General features: G+C 40.0%; 1 protein-coding gene across 3 annotated transcripts in view; it reads right to left on the reverse strand.

Moving 5' to 3' along the window:
* Positions 1–15067, reverse strand: part of KYNU (kynureninase) — a 56974-nt gene that overhangs the window by 21988 nt on the left and 19919 nt on the right. For all 3 annotated transcript variants that reach the window (XM_058840307.1, XM_058840308.1, XM_058840310.1), the window contains exons 5-10: positions 11842–11903; positions 10899–10970; positions 9342–9416; positions 7845–7991; positions 1517–1615; positions 696–769 (exon numbers count right to left, since the gene is read on the reverse strand). In XM_058840307.1, the coding sequence (XP_058696290.1) occupies positions 696–769; positions 1517–1615; positions 7845–7991; positions 9342–9416; positions 10899–10970; positions 11842–11903 (529 nt within the window). The remainder of the gene's footprint in view (positions 1–695; positions 770–1516; positions 1616–7844; positions 7992–9341; positions 9417–10898; positions 10971–11841; positions 11904–15067) is intronic.

Below are 15067 nucleotides of genomic sequence, written 5' to 3' on the forward strand. Positions count from 1 at the left end.
TGCAGCTAACCTCAGCTGATAGCTCAGCTTTCCATGGATTATACAGTCTTTCAGAACAGATCTCCATGTAATAATTCCTAGCTTTACCAGTGGATATAATTTTAATGAAAACATGCCACTACTAAAGAGCTATTAGGAACAGAGTTGAAACTGGCTTTGATTTTGGTCACCAACCAAAGACTTCAATGATTATTTAAAATTCATTTTTAAAGGAAGATGTTAAATATTCTCTTTATATTAAGCAGTCTTCCTCATAGACATGATTTAGGATGCTTATTCTTAGTATTATCAACACTCTTTTTTATGGTTCTATTTATTTAAGAACTGATAGGAGACTTAAAGAAGGAAATGGATTTTAGATGTGAGCATGTGTTTTAGCAATTTCAAAATTTACTAAAGTTAACGTAAAACAACCCATCTGAAGTAACACAGTCAGATAACCAAATTGTCTAAATGTTTACTACCCTTTTCATTGAAGCACTAAATCAGTAACAAATATCAGCCCAATGAATTTTTCCTGAAACAGGAATTTTCTTCTGTTTCTATAGATATATCCATAGATGCACATGCCCACATTCTATGGCTGGGAATTGACACAATTTCACTTTCAGATCTCAATTCAAAAGGAAGGTTCTTTCCTATTTAAACTTCACAGCACTTTTTATTTGGGAATTTATTATTAGAAAAATACTTACGCTGGTTTAATACTTTTGGAATGCTTTTCATGAATAAAGGCACCAGCAAGGCCTCCTGCTCCAGAGTTTAAATACTGCAAAGAATAAATCAATATGTACATGTTATGCTCATTATCTGTAAAGTATCACTTTCCTTCCCTCACCCTGATCTATAAAACAAACCAATTTTAACATTTCTAGTGGTTTCTAGATGGGAGATCTTAGCACTTGTCACAAACTGCTGATGAAGGTAAAAGCAGATATATTTTTTCAGGTTAGTTTTAAAAGTATCTCTCTTGGCTTACATATGGTATTTGAAGTCTAACAGGCCAGAAAATTGAAGTACATCTGAAATATAATACATATAGCAAAGTCATCAAACAATTCATCTGACTGTGTCTGTCGAGTCTTAATCTCACTAGGAGCCAAAGGAACTAAAGATACCTTGCTCTGTGATCTGAAATTATTAAAGTTTAGACAAGAATATTCTCTTATTTAGGGACCGCTTCATAAAATATTATGGCTGTGAGACCTTCTTGGTGTGAGAAGTAAGAGAAGAGCCCTTGATCCCACGTCCACAGGGCAAATGTTTAACCACCAGCAGTATCCCTCTCACATCCACAAGACCTTGCAAAGGAACATTGCCAATACAATTTTTTGGAGCCACTCATAACAAAGGCGCCATCAAAGTCAGTGTCCATCTCTCTGTTGTGGCAAATTCAAGGATTCAGCCAAGTCTTGCTCAACAGTTCAGGTGCAGCTGTTATTCACCTGACCTGCTTGCTGACCCATGAGATAAGTGACATTATGGAAAACAGCCCCCAACAACGAATCTGTTTTACCTTGTAGGAGCACCAGCAGGCAAAATCTACTCCCCAGTCATGCAAATGAAGCTCTACATTCCCAACAGCATGAGCCAGGTCAAATCCAACAAGGCATCCCTGCAGGAAAGAGATGATTATTGGGTTACTTATGATGACAATCATCACTGTGAAATTATTTCTAAAAGAACTACTTCAGAGCTTAACTTGCTCTTGGTATTTGCAGGCTACCTGGAGACTTTTTACAGAAGCAAAGAGTGATGGGGTAAGTGGGAATGGATTTAAACTCAAAGAGGAGAGATGTAAGTTACATGTTAGGAAGAAATATCTGTCTGTGAGGGTGGTGAGGCACTGTAACAAGTTACCCAGAGCAACTGTGGCTGCCCCTGGATCCCTGGAAGTGCCCAAGGTCAGGTTGGATGAGGTTTGGAGCAGCCTGGGATAGTGGAAGGTGTCCTTGCCCATGGCAGGGGGTTGGAAAAAGCTGATCCTTATGGTCCCTTTCAACCCAAACCCCTCTATGATTAATCTATCAAGTCTCATCTCTTCTGAGTCATTACAAGTTTCCTACGCCACAGATACACGTAGAAATCACCAATTGTTCTGTGATTTGTCTTCAAGGATGCTTGGATGGGGTTTAGATTGCTGAGGTTTTGATAGTGCAGTGAAGTGGAATCACTTGAAACAAGTATTGAGAACAAATGTATAAATACAAACACTTGCAAGGCACAACAAACCTCAGGCAGTGACAAAGCACTAATGGTCATAATGATGCCTTGAACAATTACATTCCAACACATATTCAGGCTCAAGGTGTCCCTGGTATTTAAATGAGGAGGTCCTTGCTCTTTGGGAATCCAAATGGATGAGATAGCAGCTTATGCAATGCCTCAATATTATCTTCTATACTTGTCCTTGAAAAGAAACACTCTCTCATTTCTCTGTGAAAAGTCTTGTATTTGCAATAACCACAATTTGCACAGGACACTGGAAAAAGTCCAGGGCAGGGGGGGAACCTAACATCTAAGGGCTGAGACATTTCTCGATCTAAGAGTTTTACACATGAAATAACCACTGGATGGCAGCATCTTTAAACTAAAAAGTTATTCTAAGCTTTGCTATTTTTTTTAACAGCAGATAAATAAAAATGCTTTTTCTGCCTGGACTACAAATGAAATGTTACTTTACATTCTTCTTTTAAAACACAAACAGCTTGCTTGCAAGCAGCAGGGTAGGAATAAGAGTGAGAGCACAGGCTTCAGAAAAACCAATGTCCAATAATAAAACAAAGGGTGTTTTTTTTAAGAATTGTCTGCTGTTTCTTGCATGGAGGGAGTCTTAGATAAATTATTTAAGCAGTACTTTGGTATATTTAATCTTCTGTATAAACTAGATAACAATTTGTGTGGAGCAGCATTTTAAGAAGATGTGACACGTTAATTCTAATGGAGACATTTGTGACGTTATCAGCTTGAAAAGTTGCTCCAAAATGATGGGAAGAAAACTCACTGCCACAGCATTTGCATGATCTAAATGTTGGAACTGGAGTCCCAATAAAGAGCCATGGTGGCTTGATTTCACAGGGACACATAGAACTGAGTTAAGACAAATCAGCTGAAATGGTGAAGCTAATGCAGAGAGGCTGGGGCACACTGAATTCTGATGGGAATTCTCTCATTCAGGGATAAAATGGCTTTGGATCAGAGAAATAAGCTACAGCAAACTAAAGCCAATCGCCAGTGAATGAGGAGTTTCTTGTAGGGTTTTAAGGCATTAGCTTCAAAACCTCAGTTGACTGGATTTAAACCTTAACAGGTACATACATCCCACACAAACTTTTGGAAGTAATTCTATGACAGATTCACTGGTTTCAGTGGAAACCAGGAATAACACAACGAGAGTCTTGCAGAATGTGTCTGGCTGTGCATTAACAAAATTGAAACAAATAAAAAAAACAAAAGGAAGTTGCTCATAAAGAAAAAAGATGTAAGAAATTTAATTCTATAAATCATGTGTCAAAACCAGTTGTCCTTTCCCTGTCAGTACATCTTATACTCTATAAAGAATTGTGTTCAACCACACAATATCAAATTATGAAAATACAGTAGATGGGAGGTAGGAAGAGACACCTTGGACAGTGGCAGGTTGGATGCCCTCACAGTAACGAGGCTCCACAACCACATCCACACGTGTCACCTTGACATGGACAAACTCTCCTGGGCACTGACAGTGGCTGCAGTAGATCAGCTCGAACCCACAGTAGGCTCAGAGCCCACAAAAAAGAAGGTCATTGACACAAAACCCATAGATCATCCTCCTGAACTCCTTGAGCTTCTCCCCACCACTTTGAGATTGGCTGGCAGATCCCACTGGGCACTGTTTAAGAATATTGAGGCACAGCCTGGAAATTCGGGTTCGGTTCTGGCAGGGTTCCTGCATCGTCTCAGAAACGCCCACTCGTTCCGGTTTGTTCGAGTCGTCATCTGCAAGATGGGTTCTGCTGGTTTGCTTTCCCAGGGAGGTGTCTGGCACTTGAGTCACACAAACAGCAAATGTTTAGCCACACAGATTGCATGGAAAAAGTAAAACAAACTGAAGCAGCTCTCCCTGCAGAAGCCACGCAGAACCAGGACTGCGTGGGAACGGCGCTTCCCCAGGCTGGGGGGAAAACAGAGCTCTCCATCTGCTCCGGGCAAAGGAGAGGACATGTGCTCTCCCCTGCCTCTTCCGTTTTATTCTAACATCTAAAAGTCATTTCTGCAAAGTGTCTGAGTAGCTGCTGATAACCAGCAGGTAACAACTCAGCATGGACAATGACATTTGGAGAGAGGGAGAGAAATGACAGCTTCACGCCAGCAAAGCTGGGACATTTAGAAGGAGAGACAGGAAAAGAAATGAAGATGAAGGATCTTAAAGCTCTTCCTACTGGGACTCAAGAGATTAAAATATTTTACATAACGGCACAGAGTCAGTGGAAAGTACAATATAACTTATGAAATGAAAATTGTATTTGAAAGGTAGAGTCTCCTAAAAGTCAGCCATTTCTTCACTTGTAGAAGAATTAAACAACTCAGCCTCCTCCATCCTCTAGAGCAAGCTTGAAAGTATGAAAGAAGGAAAACTCTTACATCCTCCTCAGCCTGCTGATGAGTCTCTTGCACAATACGTAGTAATTTCGATTTATCTGAGAGACCTTAGATGGAAAAATAGCCTGAGGTAATTTTTCAAGCTTAATTTAGTTCATTTAATATTTAATGACTTAATGAAGCTGTCTATGTGCAGAGCTTTCACTCTGGGAGGAATCTTAATGTACGCAGAGAACTTAGGAAATTGGCTTAAAAAATGTAAAAGGAAATCAGTAACTTAATTCATAAATGATTGACCTCAAGAATCCTAGGACATTTTCCAGGCCTCCAGAGCTCACAGCTCAAATCCCTAGCCAAGCCCTGATAGGGCACAACACTGTGGGACTTTATTTCAATTGTACATTAGAAGAATTATTAAGACCATCTGTGTAGGAACTTTCTCTCTGACATACTGGCTGACAAGTGATTTTTTTTTTTCCCTCTCTTCTTCTGAAATGGCATTTTCACCTTGTATTTTTCCCTTCTGACTCATTTGCTTGTCAGCTCTCCCCAGCCTGATTTCTGTTCAGGAGTGCAGGGTCACTCACCACCCTTCAGCCCTGGGAAGGAGAGCCTTGCATTTTTGCTACAAACATGACTTTTCAGTCTTATCTGCTTTTAAAAGGACTTTCAGTCTATGAAAATATGTTGACTAGAAGACAATGTTAGATTCCTCAGGTCCAGAAGCTCCTGAAGGAGAAATAGTCTCTAAGTACAAGTAAACTCATAGATGTTAATGACTGCTTCAGCAGTTATTTTTGTTTTTGTCTAATCCAGCAGCAGCTCCTAACCCCAGCTCTGGGCTGGGAAAAGAGAAGAGGAGCCAATTTTTTTGAAAACCCCACATTTCAGGCATTTTGATAACCAGAAGCCCCAAGCCCAAGATAAGCAGCAGGGAACAGAAATGCTTCTTACCAACAGAAACTCTTCATGAATCAACGATTTTGTGGCTGTTCAAGTAAATATTTGTCATCCGCAGATGTTGAAGTGTGGTGTAACAGTTTGTTACATAGAGGGTTTGTATAAACATATAAACATCACTTAACCCAGGGGCAGAATCTGTAAGGACATTGAGCTGACTGTATCTGACAGGAGGGAAATAAAAACACGGCTGGCTCATGCTTTTCAAGCCTTAAGGGTACTCAAACAGTTCTTCAGGTTGAATTAATTTTGCTTTTTCAGTATACTAATGATATTTTAGTTCATGAATCTACCTGGATCTCAATCCTGCACAGTCGAACCACAAAGATACTAGAAATTCAATCTGGTGGTTTGTTTGTTTGTATGTTTTTTTTCTCTCTGTTGAAAGATCTGTGGAAGAAGAGATTCATGTCTACATTATGTCATTTCTAACAGGCATTCAGATGGAAACAGGCCTTTGACATCTCCCTGTTCCTGCTGGAGTGCTGAATTGCTGTCACAAATTGCTCTCCTCTTCAGGAACATGATACAGTCTCTGGGTAAAGTGTGTGGTGGTTTTGTGTGCATCCCTGTGGAAGCCCATACCCCTGAGTTAATATTATTATTACTTGCACTGTCTTGCAGGAATTTTAGTCTTTCTCCACCAAGTCCTGATTATCTCCTCAGATTTTATAAATATCAAATCCATTTTCCCTTTATGTATTAAGCTGTGAGTGACTATTCTTTCCCAGAATACCACTTTGGGGCAGTTTAGAGCTATCAGTGAAACTGCATTTCTTCCACATATCCAAATCTGCAGCCCACAGTCCAGAGAGCATCTTTGGAGAGGTGGTAAAGCGATAGTTTATTCCCAGGTTGTTCATCTTTATGGAAAGGAAGAAAGATTTCTCTCTCTTTCTCCGACACCTTTCAGGCACATCACGGAGCAGCTTTCTGGGAAGCAGCACTGAGGACACGTAGGTGTTGGCAGCAGAACGAAAGCTCTGCTGCCACCAGGAGAGGGAGAGAGTAGAGCAGTGGGTGGCATCATCCTGTTAATAACCTGTCTTCCCTTTCTAACATTCCAGCACAGTGGAATTGTGATTTTTTTGTGGTCAGCAAGGTACTGGCAGACACTCCAGGAAAGCACCATGATGGTGTTTCTTTTGGAGCTCTGACACAAACCCACTTCCCCTGCAGATGACTCCCCACATTTCTTTTCACCCTGCTTTTCTACATCCATGTCAGGAGTTGGTTTTGTTTTGTACTGTTTTTAACACTGGGTTTTAACACCAGGTGCTGCTCTGTGAGAACATTCCCGTTTTATATCCCACAGGCCCTGCACCAGCTCTCACACCTGCTCTGCTCTCCCAGGGGGGACTTTACCATCGCTTGCCGTCAGCATAATTTACACCCTGACGTCCAGAAAAAATTCCACTGCCAAACCTACAGCTACAGAAGATGTATAGTGAGCTGTGAGGTAGGAACCTCTCCAGGGAGTTAAATCATTAAATATAAACAGTTAGCTGGTTTGCCAAAAATCCAGTGATACTAAATAAGTTTACCCTTCAGTGGTTTAAACTTGTATGAGATAAGGTGCATCCAGTAAAAGGCTGCCACCATGGAAAGTCTGGTGACCTCCTGTTGATAAGACAACTTAATTAAAAACTATTTTCTCCTGGATTCCTAAGGCAATTGAGATGGTTAAAGAGTTTTACAGCTATGTCCACAGAACACTCTGTCTGCAAGCTCTGAAGGCTGAGTCATCACTAAAATACACTCATCTTGTGATGTTGATGTGCTCCACATTGTGCCTGTCCCTGGAAAACTCATCAGTGGAGCCTGAGCAGCGCTGGCTCCGTGGGGAGCTCACCTCCCTGCCCAAGGAGGGCAAAATCTGCCACAGCACGGCTACAGGAGAGGAGGAGAATCATGAGAGTCTGTCGAAAAAGCTCAGAAATCTTACACAAACTAACTTTCAAAGACAGATTAGAGCTGTGATTGCCTCCTCCTCCTTCTTCACTGAGGCTCTTGGTATTCTACCCTTCAAGAAAAGCCATGTCAAAGTTAATAGTCATGAATTACCTTTTCCAAATAGTTTAACATTCATCTGCCTGAAAGATTGCTCCCACAGGGCTATTTCTTCATGCAGCACACAGTCCCCAAAGGGTCTGGGCACAGAGTGCTTTTACATTTTACATAGACCTACAAATTTCTGTGTTTTGTTCCACAACAAAAAACCCAGAACAACTGATGTTAAAATATTTCACAGAGAAAACTGTTCTAAAATTGGTATGAAAAGGACACATCTGGAGCAGTCTTACCTTTTTTTGGCCAGCCTTTGTTATTCTAGGGATGTCAAACAACTGTCCCGTGTAGTACTGCACCCCACAGAACAGAATGACAGCAATAGAGTCCCCTTCCTTCTCAATTACAGACAGGATATCTTCAGTCCTCAAGGTCTCCTCCCCCTAAATCAAAATCAAAATCAAAATCAAAGCACACAATTTACATCAAATCAGGCAGTAATGACATTGCCATTCATTATTTTGTACTCTATATTTTACCATGAGCTAGGCTGCTTGCATAAGGAGATCAAAAGCAAACCCTGATCTTGGTATGATACACAAAGGTTGTGCTGTGAAGTAGCCTGTGAGCAAGTAAGCTCAAAAAAATAATCATTAGCAAGTGAATCTTGGAGGTGCCTGCTATAAAAAGTTTCTTCGCTTCATACTCTAACATGCTTCATACTCTTAAATATTTCTGACAGTTATAATTTACAGTCAAAAATTCCTGGTGCAGACAGAATATCTAAAGATTTTTAAGTGGCATCTGAAATTTGTGACACCCACAAGATTTGAAAGTTGTCTATCAGTTTCACTGTGTACTTTTCTGATAAACTTGGTATCCCGCAGGAAGCTATTATAAACCTGCCATATTCATATTTCAAAAACAATGTCTCACATCATCAAAAGCACAAAAATCCCCAAACCTGTGGTCATTAAATATAGAAGAATTTCAACGACAAGAAAAAAAAAAAAAAAATCAACCTAATTTTTGATTCTTTACAGGAAAATTACTGCCCCATCCTCCTCCTGTCTTCCTAGCAAGGGATCTTGTAAAACATACCACCACCTAGGGATCAATTAGGCAGTGAAAATCTAGAATTGAATTAGACTTGTTACTGAAAAAAGCTCGGGCAAGATGGTTGAATTGCAAGGCACTGTTATTATCTCAACAATCTCTGCAAATCTATCAAGCGTTCAGGAGTGGGCTCTTTACTCACAAGATGACTCAGATTTCAGAAGCAAAAGGTCACCCTCGGTTTATAGTTAGGTGACAAAGTTCTTAATGCTGCAGAAGTGAAGCGAGGCAGCCTTTCAAATTAATCTGAATTGCATATTACCGAGAGCAGACCTTTCCCTCAGCTGCAGACACAGTGGTGCTGGTGTTGTGGCAATCTCTTACCTCAGGATATTCAAAGAGCACTGGGCATTCTCAGTGAGTTACTATTTTGCAGGTGACTCAGCAGGCTGCCAGTTTTATTTTTTTTGAAACAGGAAAAATAGAGGAAATAGCTTTTTTGTTGTTGCTGTTCTTCTGGGAAAACTGACTATTGAATCAGCAATTATAAAATGGGGTTTAATGTCGAAAGTATATGCTGAACACGTCTGTTTATGATTCACAAATTTTATCTGTGTTTTAATAAACAGAGATTACAACTCCTACACTAGAACATTTGAGAATATATGCCTGCTTTCACATGAAATGTGTTTCTGCCCTTGGTGGCAGCAAGGAGAAGTGCCAGATTCCTCACTGACCTGCCGTGGCTGCAGCAGGACCATGCTTTTCTCCACATCCAGCCCATGCAGCCGGAGCTGGGACTCCACAGCATACTGGAAGAGAATTCCATGCAGACAACATTAACACAAATACACGATAAACAACTACAAGGAAAAGAGGGACAAACACATCAGAGCTTGAGAAAGGTGTTCAGATGCCTTGCCTTTCACTAAAAGTAATGCTTGGAAGCATAATCCAACTCCACTGAGAAACTCACAGATTTCCTTTGGACTGAAAAAGATCTGAATTTAATTACTGGGAGAGACTGCAAAGACAAAGTCAAAGCCTGAATCCCACAGGATAAATCCACGGAGCAGAGTGAGGGTGCAGTGAGGGGGCCCTGAGCAATCCAGTGGGTGACATCCCTGCCCATGGCATGGGGGTGGGAACACGATGACCGTGATGCCCTCTCCAACCTAAACCATTCCATGGTTCTGTGCTGAGATGTGATGCAGGCACTTCACCAGAGGCCAGAAAGCCAAGCCTGCAGGAAGAGCAGCCAAGGAGGACTGAGCATCCCTTCTCCAGGAGCCCTGGGTACCCACATGCCCTGCTGCCAACACAAATGAGGTTTGGCCAGCACAGGCATCCTGCCCTGTGGCATTCTCACATCTTCTATTTGCGGCACAGCTGGAGGGAAATAAGAGCTTTAAACTCTCAAGCTATTTTAAAAATCTTATCTGCCGATTTTATCGATAAATAATGGTCCTGGAGATCAAATAAAAATCATCAAATAACAGTATAAAAGAGTTTAAAATTTCACGACAGGAACTGAAGCGATGGCAGTTGCAGAGATTATTACTGAAGTGCCACTGAAATTTAAGAGGATGGAGTGTAAATGTACAAGTGCACGTGGAACAAATGTGGGATTAATCTGAACATTACTTAGAATAAAAGCAATTTGAGGTGTATACATCTGTGCCAGCATCTTCATTACAAATAAACCTGTTAGTAGCTCGAGTCACTTTTATTGCACCTTGGAGATCAAATTTGTTATCAATTTCCAGGAGTTTACGGTGCTGATGATAAAGTAGCGGTGGCCCACAAACCCAAAGATTAATTTGCTCGAAGCTCTGATGCGCGGGCTATTGTCTCTTATTTTATAGCAGACAAATTATGTTTGAACTAGTAATCTAAAGTGCTAAGAACAAACATTTCCATCTCTGTCTGGGGATATATAAGTGTTAATGTTGTGAGTTTGTATTGATTTGGTTTCATAAAGTAAAACAGAAACAAGAATTAATAAAACATTTACAACTTTAGTTGATTTAGGCCAGGAGTTTGCTCAATGTCTTTAAAAAGACTAATAAATCAATGCACCCATTCATTCTTTTCCTCGTGCAACGCTTCTTATTTGAACAAAAGGAATAAAGCTACGATCTGTAAAATATGCTGAGCTCAAAAGCTTCTGACAGATTCTTTTATTGTAATGTTACTTGGACAAGATGAGCTAATAAATATTCAAATCATACTACTTATATTCTTTGGAAAAATATGATTAATAATACAAATATGGTGAAATATTAATTTCTTACATGGTCAGAAGGAAAGGCTCTTGCTTCTAGAAGAATTTTATAGCGTCTTGGAGTAGGCTTAAAGAAAGATAGCTGTTAAGAGAAAAATAATATAGAAATATTGAAATTTATCTAAGCAGAGATGAGAAAGATGCTGCCAGCACATAACTTAATAAAGACTGCTTTATTTTCATGCAGACTACAGAGAATCCCCCAGAAATTACAAATATTTCTTTGTCAAAATGACATTTATCAAAGTAGGAAAGTGTTACAATACTGTATTTCACATATCCATAACAAAGGCCACCAAAACCCAGCAGTGAAAACTTGCACTTACAGGAATCAATGGCAAAGCTCTGACTGCAGCCAGGGAAGCTGGGATTTCACCCAGCTCCATCCAGCAATCAGAAGCAGCAGCTGAAGAGTGACAGGCGGTGAAGAAGAGTTAGATTCACATCCCTGCCCTAAAACTTTAGTTATTGGAACAACCCTTACTCCAAAACAACCCCTACCAAAGACCTGATCTCAGCACCTACAGGTGGGTGGTCTTTTCTTCTCGCTTCCTGGCCACCGTGCCAGGAGGATTAGGAAGATTTACAAGCCCTCCTGTTTCCTTAACTTGGAAATTTGGTGTGGAATTGAAATTTGAGGAGTTACTTGTAAACGTTTCTTAAATAACAAGATTTCCTCTGGCAGCTGACATACAACACACGTGAGAACAGCTCAAACTTCCCCTACAGAGTCCTTGAAAATATATTTCTGTCCAGCTTTCCTCCTTACTATTGAGTCAGGCCAGGTCTTACACATACATTATTCAAGATACAACTCCCAAGGCTTAAAAACTTAATCTGTCACCCAGTGCTGTCTCTGTGAGGTCCTCAGAAAATACTTTGCTTACACACACACAAAGAAAGGAGAAAAATACTTGTCAACACAAGATCAAATATCCATCATAAAGACATACCATCTGAAGGTGCAAGTTAACAGTCAGCCCATTCATTAAAGCTATTTCTTGTCTTTTGGCCCCTGAAATAATAAAAAGATAAAACATTTGAAAAATGGTTGGAGTTTTTCTTTAAAATTTCAGAGAAATACAGAATGGTGGTGATAAAGCAAAAGCATGAATTCAATGTCTCTCCAAAGCCTGGAAAGGGAACAAACATTTGAGGTGTCATCAGAGTCAAATAAAAAGATTTCTTGTTTCTTGTACACTGCACTGGCAGGAAAATATTTATTTCTTCAGGTCAGACACAGAAAACAAAAAAAAAACAACAATGAAATATTTCCATTTCCCTGCAAACTACCAGGGATTTATTATCTTGAATACCTCAGACAAGTGAGGTCACTAAGACTGTATGTAAAGCAAGACTTGAAGACTTATTTTTGGTTGAAGTTTGTATGTAACACAAGTGAGAAAACACATTGAGATAATCATCTGTTGCAAATGGTTACTGTAATGTCAAGATAAATCTCATCCCTAATTAAAAAATGAAATAAGCATAATTGACCTATAGGATATATTAGACCATTATTAATGCAGCAGCTTCACAAGAAGCCATGCCCACATTGCTCCAATGAGGATAATAACAGATGCCTTTGGACTACAGCTAATCACAGGCAGAGCTAATTAGTAACAACTAATTGTTGTTATCAAGTATTTAGTAACAAATTCTCCAGCATTTGTCAAGCCCTGGTGAAAGGTTTTAGGCAGGACAGGGAATTGTGTATTGGGCAGGGTGGCACCAAGATATGGAGAAAATCAATTCCTGTTTCCTTCTGTGTGCTTGGTGTCTGTTGTTGAAAAGCAGAAATTCATCCACGAGACAAATCAATACCTTGAGAGTCTTCAGATGGGAGATGTGCTCAGGCACCTTGTCCTGATCCTCACCCAGCCACAGATTCACCAAACGTGGAGAGAGGGTGCAGAGAGGGAGGGATGAAGAGAGGTGTAAGCGGGCAGGGAGGGCAACAGCCACTTTTGGAATCGATAAAGAGGAAGGAAGTGATGATTTGGGGATATAAAAGGGTAAGGGGAGCCACAAGAAAAGGAAAGTTGAATTTCTCCTGTCCCTGCCTTGGGGGACACCTGAGACACTGCCACTGTATCCTAAAGAGTTTAAATTCACAGAGTGAGTGCTTTGTCAGCGTAGGAAAAAAACCCCAAAAAACTATAACTATGGGTTCAACCCAATACAGGCAAATATAGCCAAAGAACATGGAAATCTATAATTATAATTAATTCATACATTCCTCCCCTGCAGGCCTCAGCTTCTGCCAGCACAGGAAAAGCCGAGCACTCTTCTCATTGAGGTGTTCAAGGATATTTCCATGTGTTGCTGAAATCTCCAGGTTTTGGACAGAAGGATTTGGAAAACCGGTGCCAGTGACTGGGAATGATCAGTCCAAGGGATGAGCCACAACAAAAATGAGATGTCATGAATAAGCTCCCTCCTTCTCCAGACACCAGGAACATCATCAAGTTTGTGGAAAGAAATATATGAAGGACTAGTTCTTCATAAGGAAAAATAAGATTTTTTTTCTTCACTTAAACTTCTCTCCTTTGCTTTCTTTTCTTCCCTCTGATAGCATTGCATCTGCAGGCTCCATGCTGCTGGAAGAGGTCACCTTGGAGTTGTTCTATTGCAGATCCAGGAGACAGCTAGAGAGAATGATTGCAGCTCAAAACAGTATTATTTGCAGTCTTAATATTTCTATGGAACTCTTGAGGCTAAAAAAAGGGACAGGATCAAGAAATGGTATTGCTCTTATTCGTCCCTCTGCTCCTTCCATGATATCTGTGGCTTTCACAGCAAACTCTATATGAGAAATCCTCTGCCTGCTGTACAATTCTGTATAAAACAAATGGTTAATCTGTAGATCACTTTTTGCTGCATGCTAGCATCCCAAATTAAATATGACACTACATTTGTCATGTAAGTCTTGGTCCTCCGTAAATTATATATTTATTAAAAGCCTTCCATTATTGAATTTCATGCCCACAAAACAAACCTCATCCATGTCATTGGAAAACTGTTATCCTTTATAACCTGCACTGCATTTCAGAAAACAACCTTTCTGTGATCCAATTAACCTATTACAATATTCAAAGACCCGGCACACGGGAGACAAAATTATGTTTGCCTTCCTTATTTCCTAACTTTGTACCATATCTCCAGGACAGGCTAAAACCTGTATGTTCTGCGTGATAAATCTCCTCTTTAATAAAAGGAAGCAGCGTTTGCAAAGTACAACTTCAGAGACAATTATGATTGTGTTAGGCAGACACTGCCATCCTTCTCCTCCCTGACTGCTGGGGAAGTCTGATCCTCAGTGGAGTAAGTAAAAAGCATTTTGTAAAATGATTGGTAAAAGGCTAAGGGCCCCAATTTCGAAAACATTTTGGTTATTTCGAATAATCCTTATCACTCAAAGTCACTCCAAATCTTCTCAGCGTTCAGTCTTCCCTCAACAGAGACCTGCCCAGCCCATCGTACGGCAGCAGCCACACAGTTAATCTTGTTCCATCAGAAGGTGATCCTGCCAAGGTTGTAATGTTTTAATAAAGTCTGGTAGGAGAAGCAGAGATTGCCTTCACTGCCTTCTGCCACTTGGTGTGAGCACAGAAAAAAAGTTTTGGCCTCCACTGACCTTGACTCTTCATTTCACAACGTATTTACTACTGTAACTTTCAATGAACAAGAAAATGTGACTGCGTTTAATAAGCAAGGTGTTCGTGCACTATAAAACATTAAGCAGACAAAGGTGTTTTACAGTCTTTGGTCCATTCCTGAATAAATCTCACCAAAGAGTTTTACTTGCTACCACCACGTAGGGTGAGAAATGACAATTCCTGCTCCACCTCCTCTTCCATAAAACGTTCAATACTGAATAAAAAATACAGAAAAATTCTGTTATTGTTCTTACATTAAAGTAAATCACAAAGTAAATGCAGAATTCATTTGGTAACGTATTCATGCATAATATTATTTTTTGTTGGAAAACGGTATTTAAACATAAATTATGAGGGTTGGAATGTTAAGATCCCTTTGAACTTAAACCATTTCATGAATCTGTGGAATACCACATTGAAAAGAGCATTTTAACATAGCTTTTTTTTCCCTACATTTATCCTTTTAGCCTCTTCACTATTTCTTACAATTTTAAAATCTGGAATTTACTATTTCCATTAT

Source organism: Poecile atricapillus, chromosome 5, assembly GCF_030490865.1.
Source record: "Poecile atricapillus isolate bPoeAtr1 chromosome 5, bPoeAtr1.hap1, whole genome shotgun sequence".
Lineage (NCBI taxonomy): Eukaryota > Metazoa > Chordata > Aves > Passeriformes > Paridae > Poecile > Poecile atricapillus.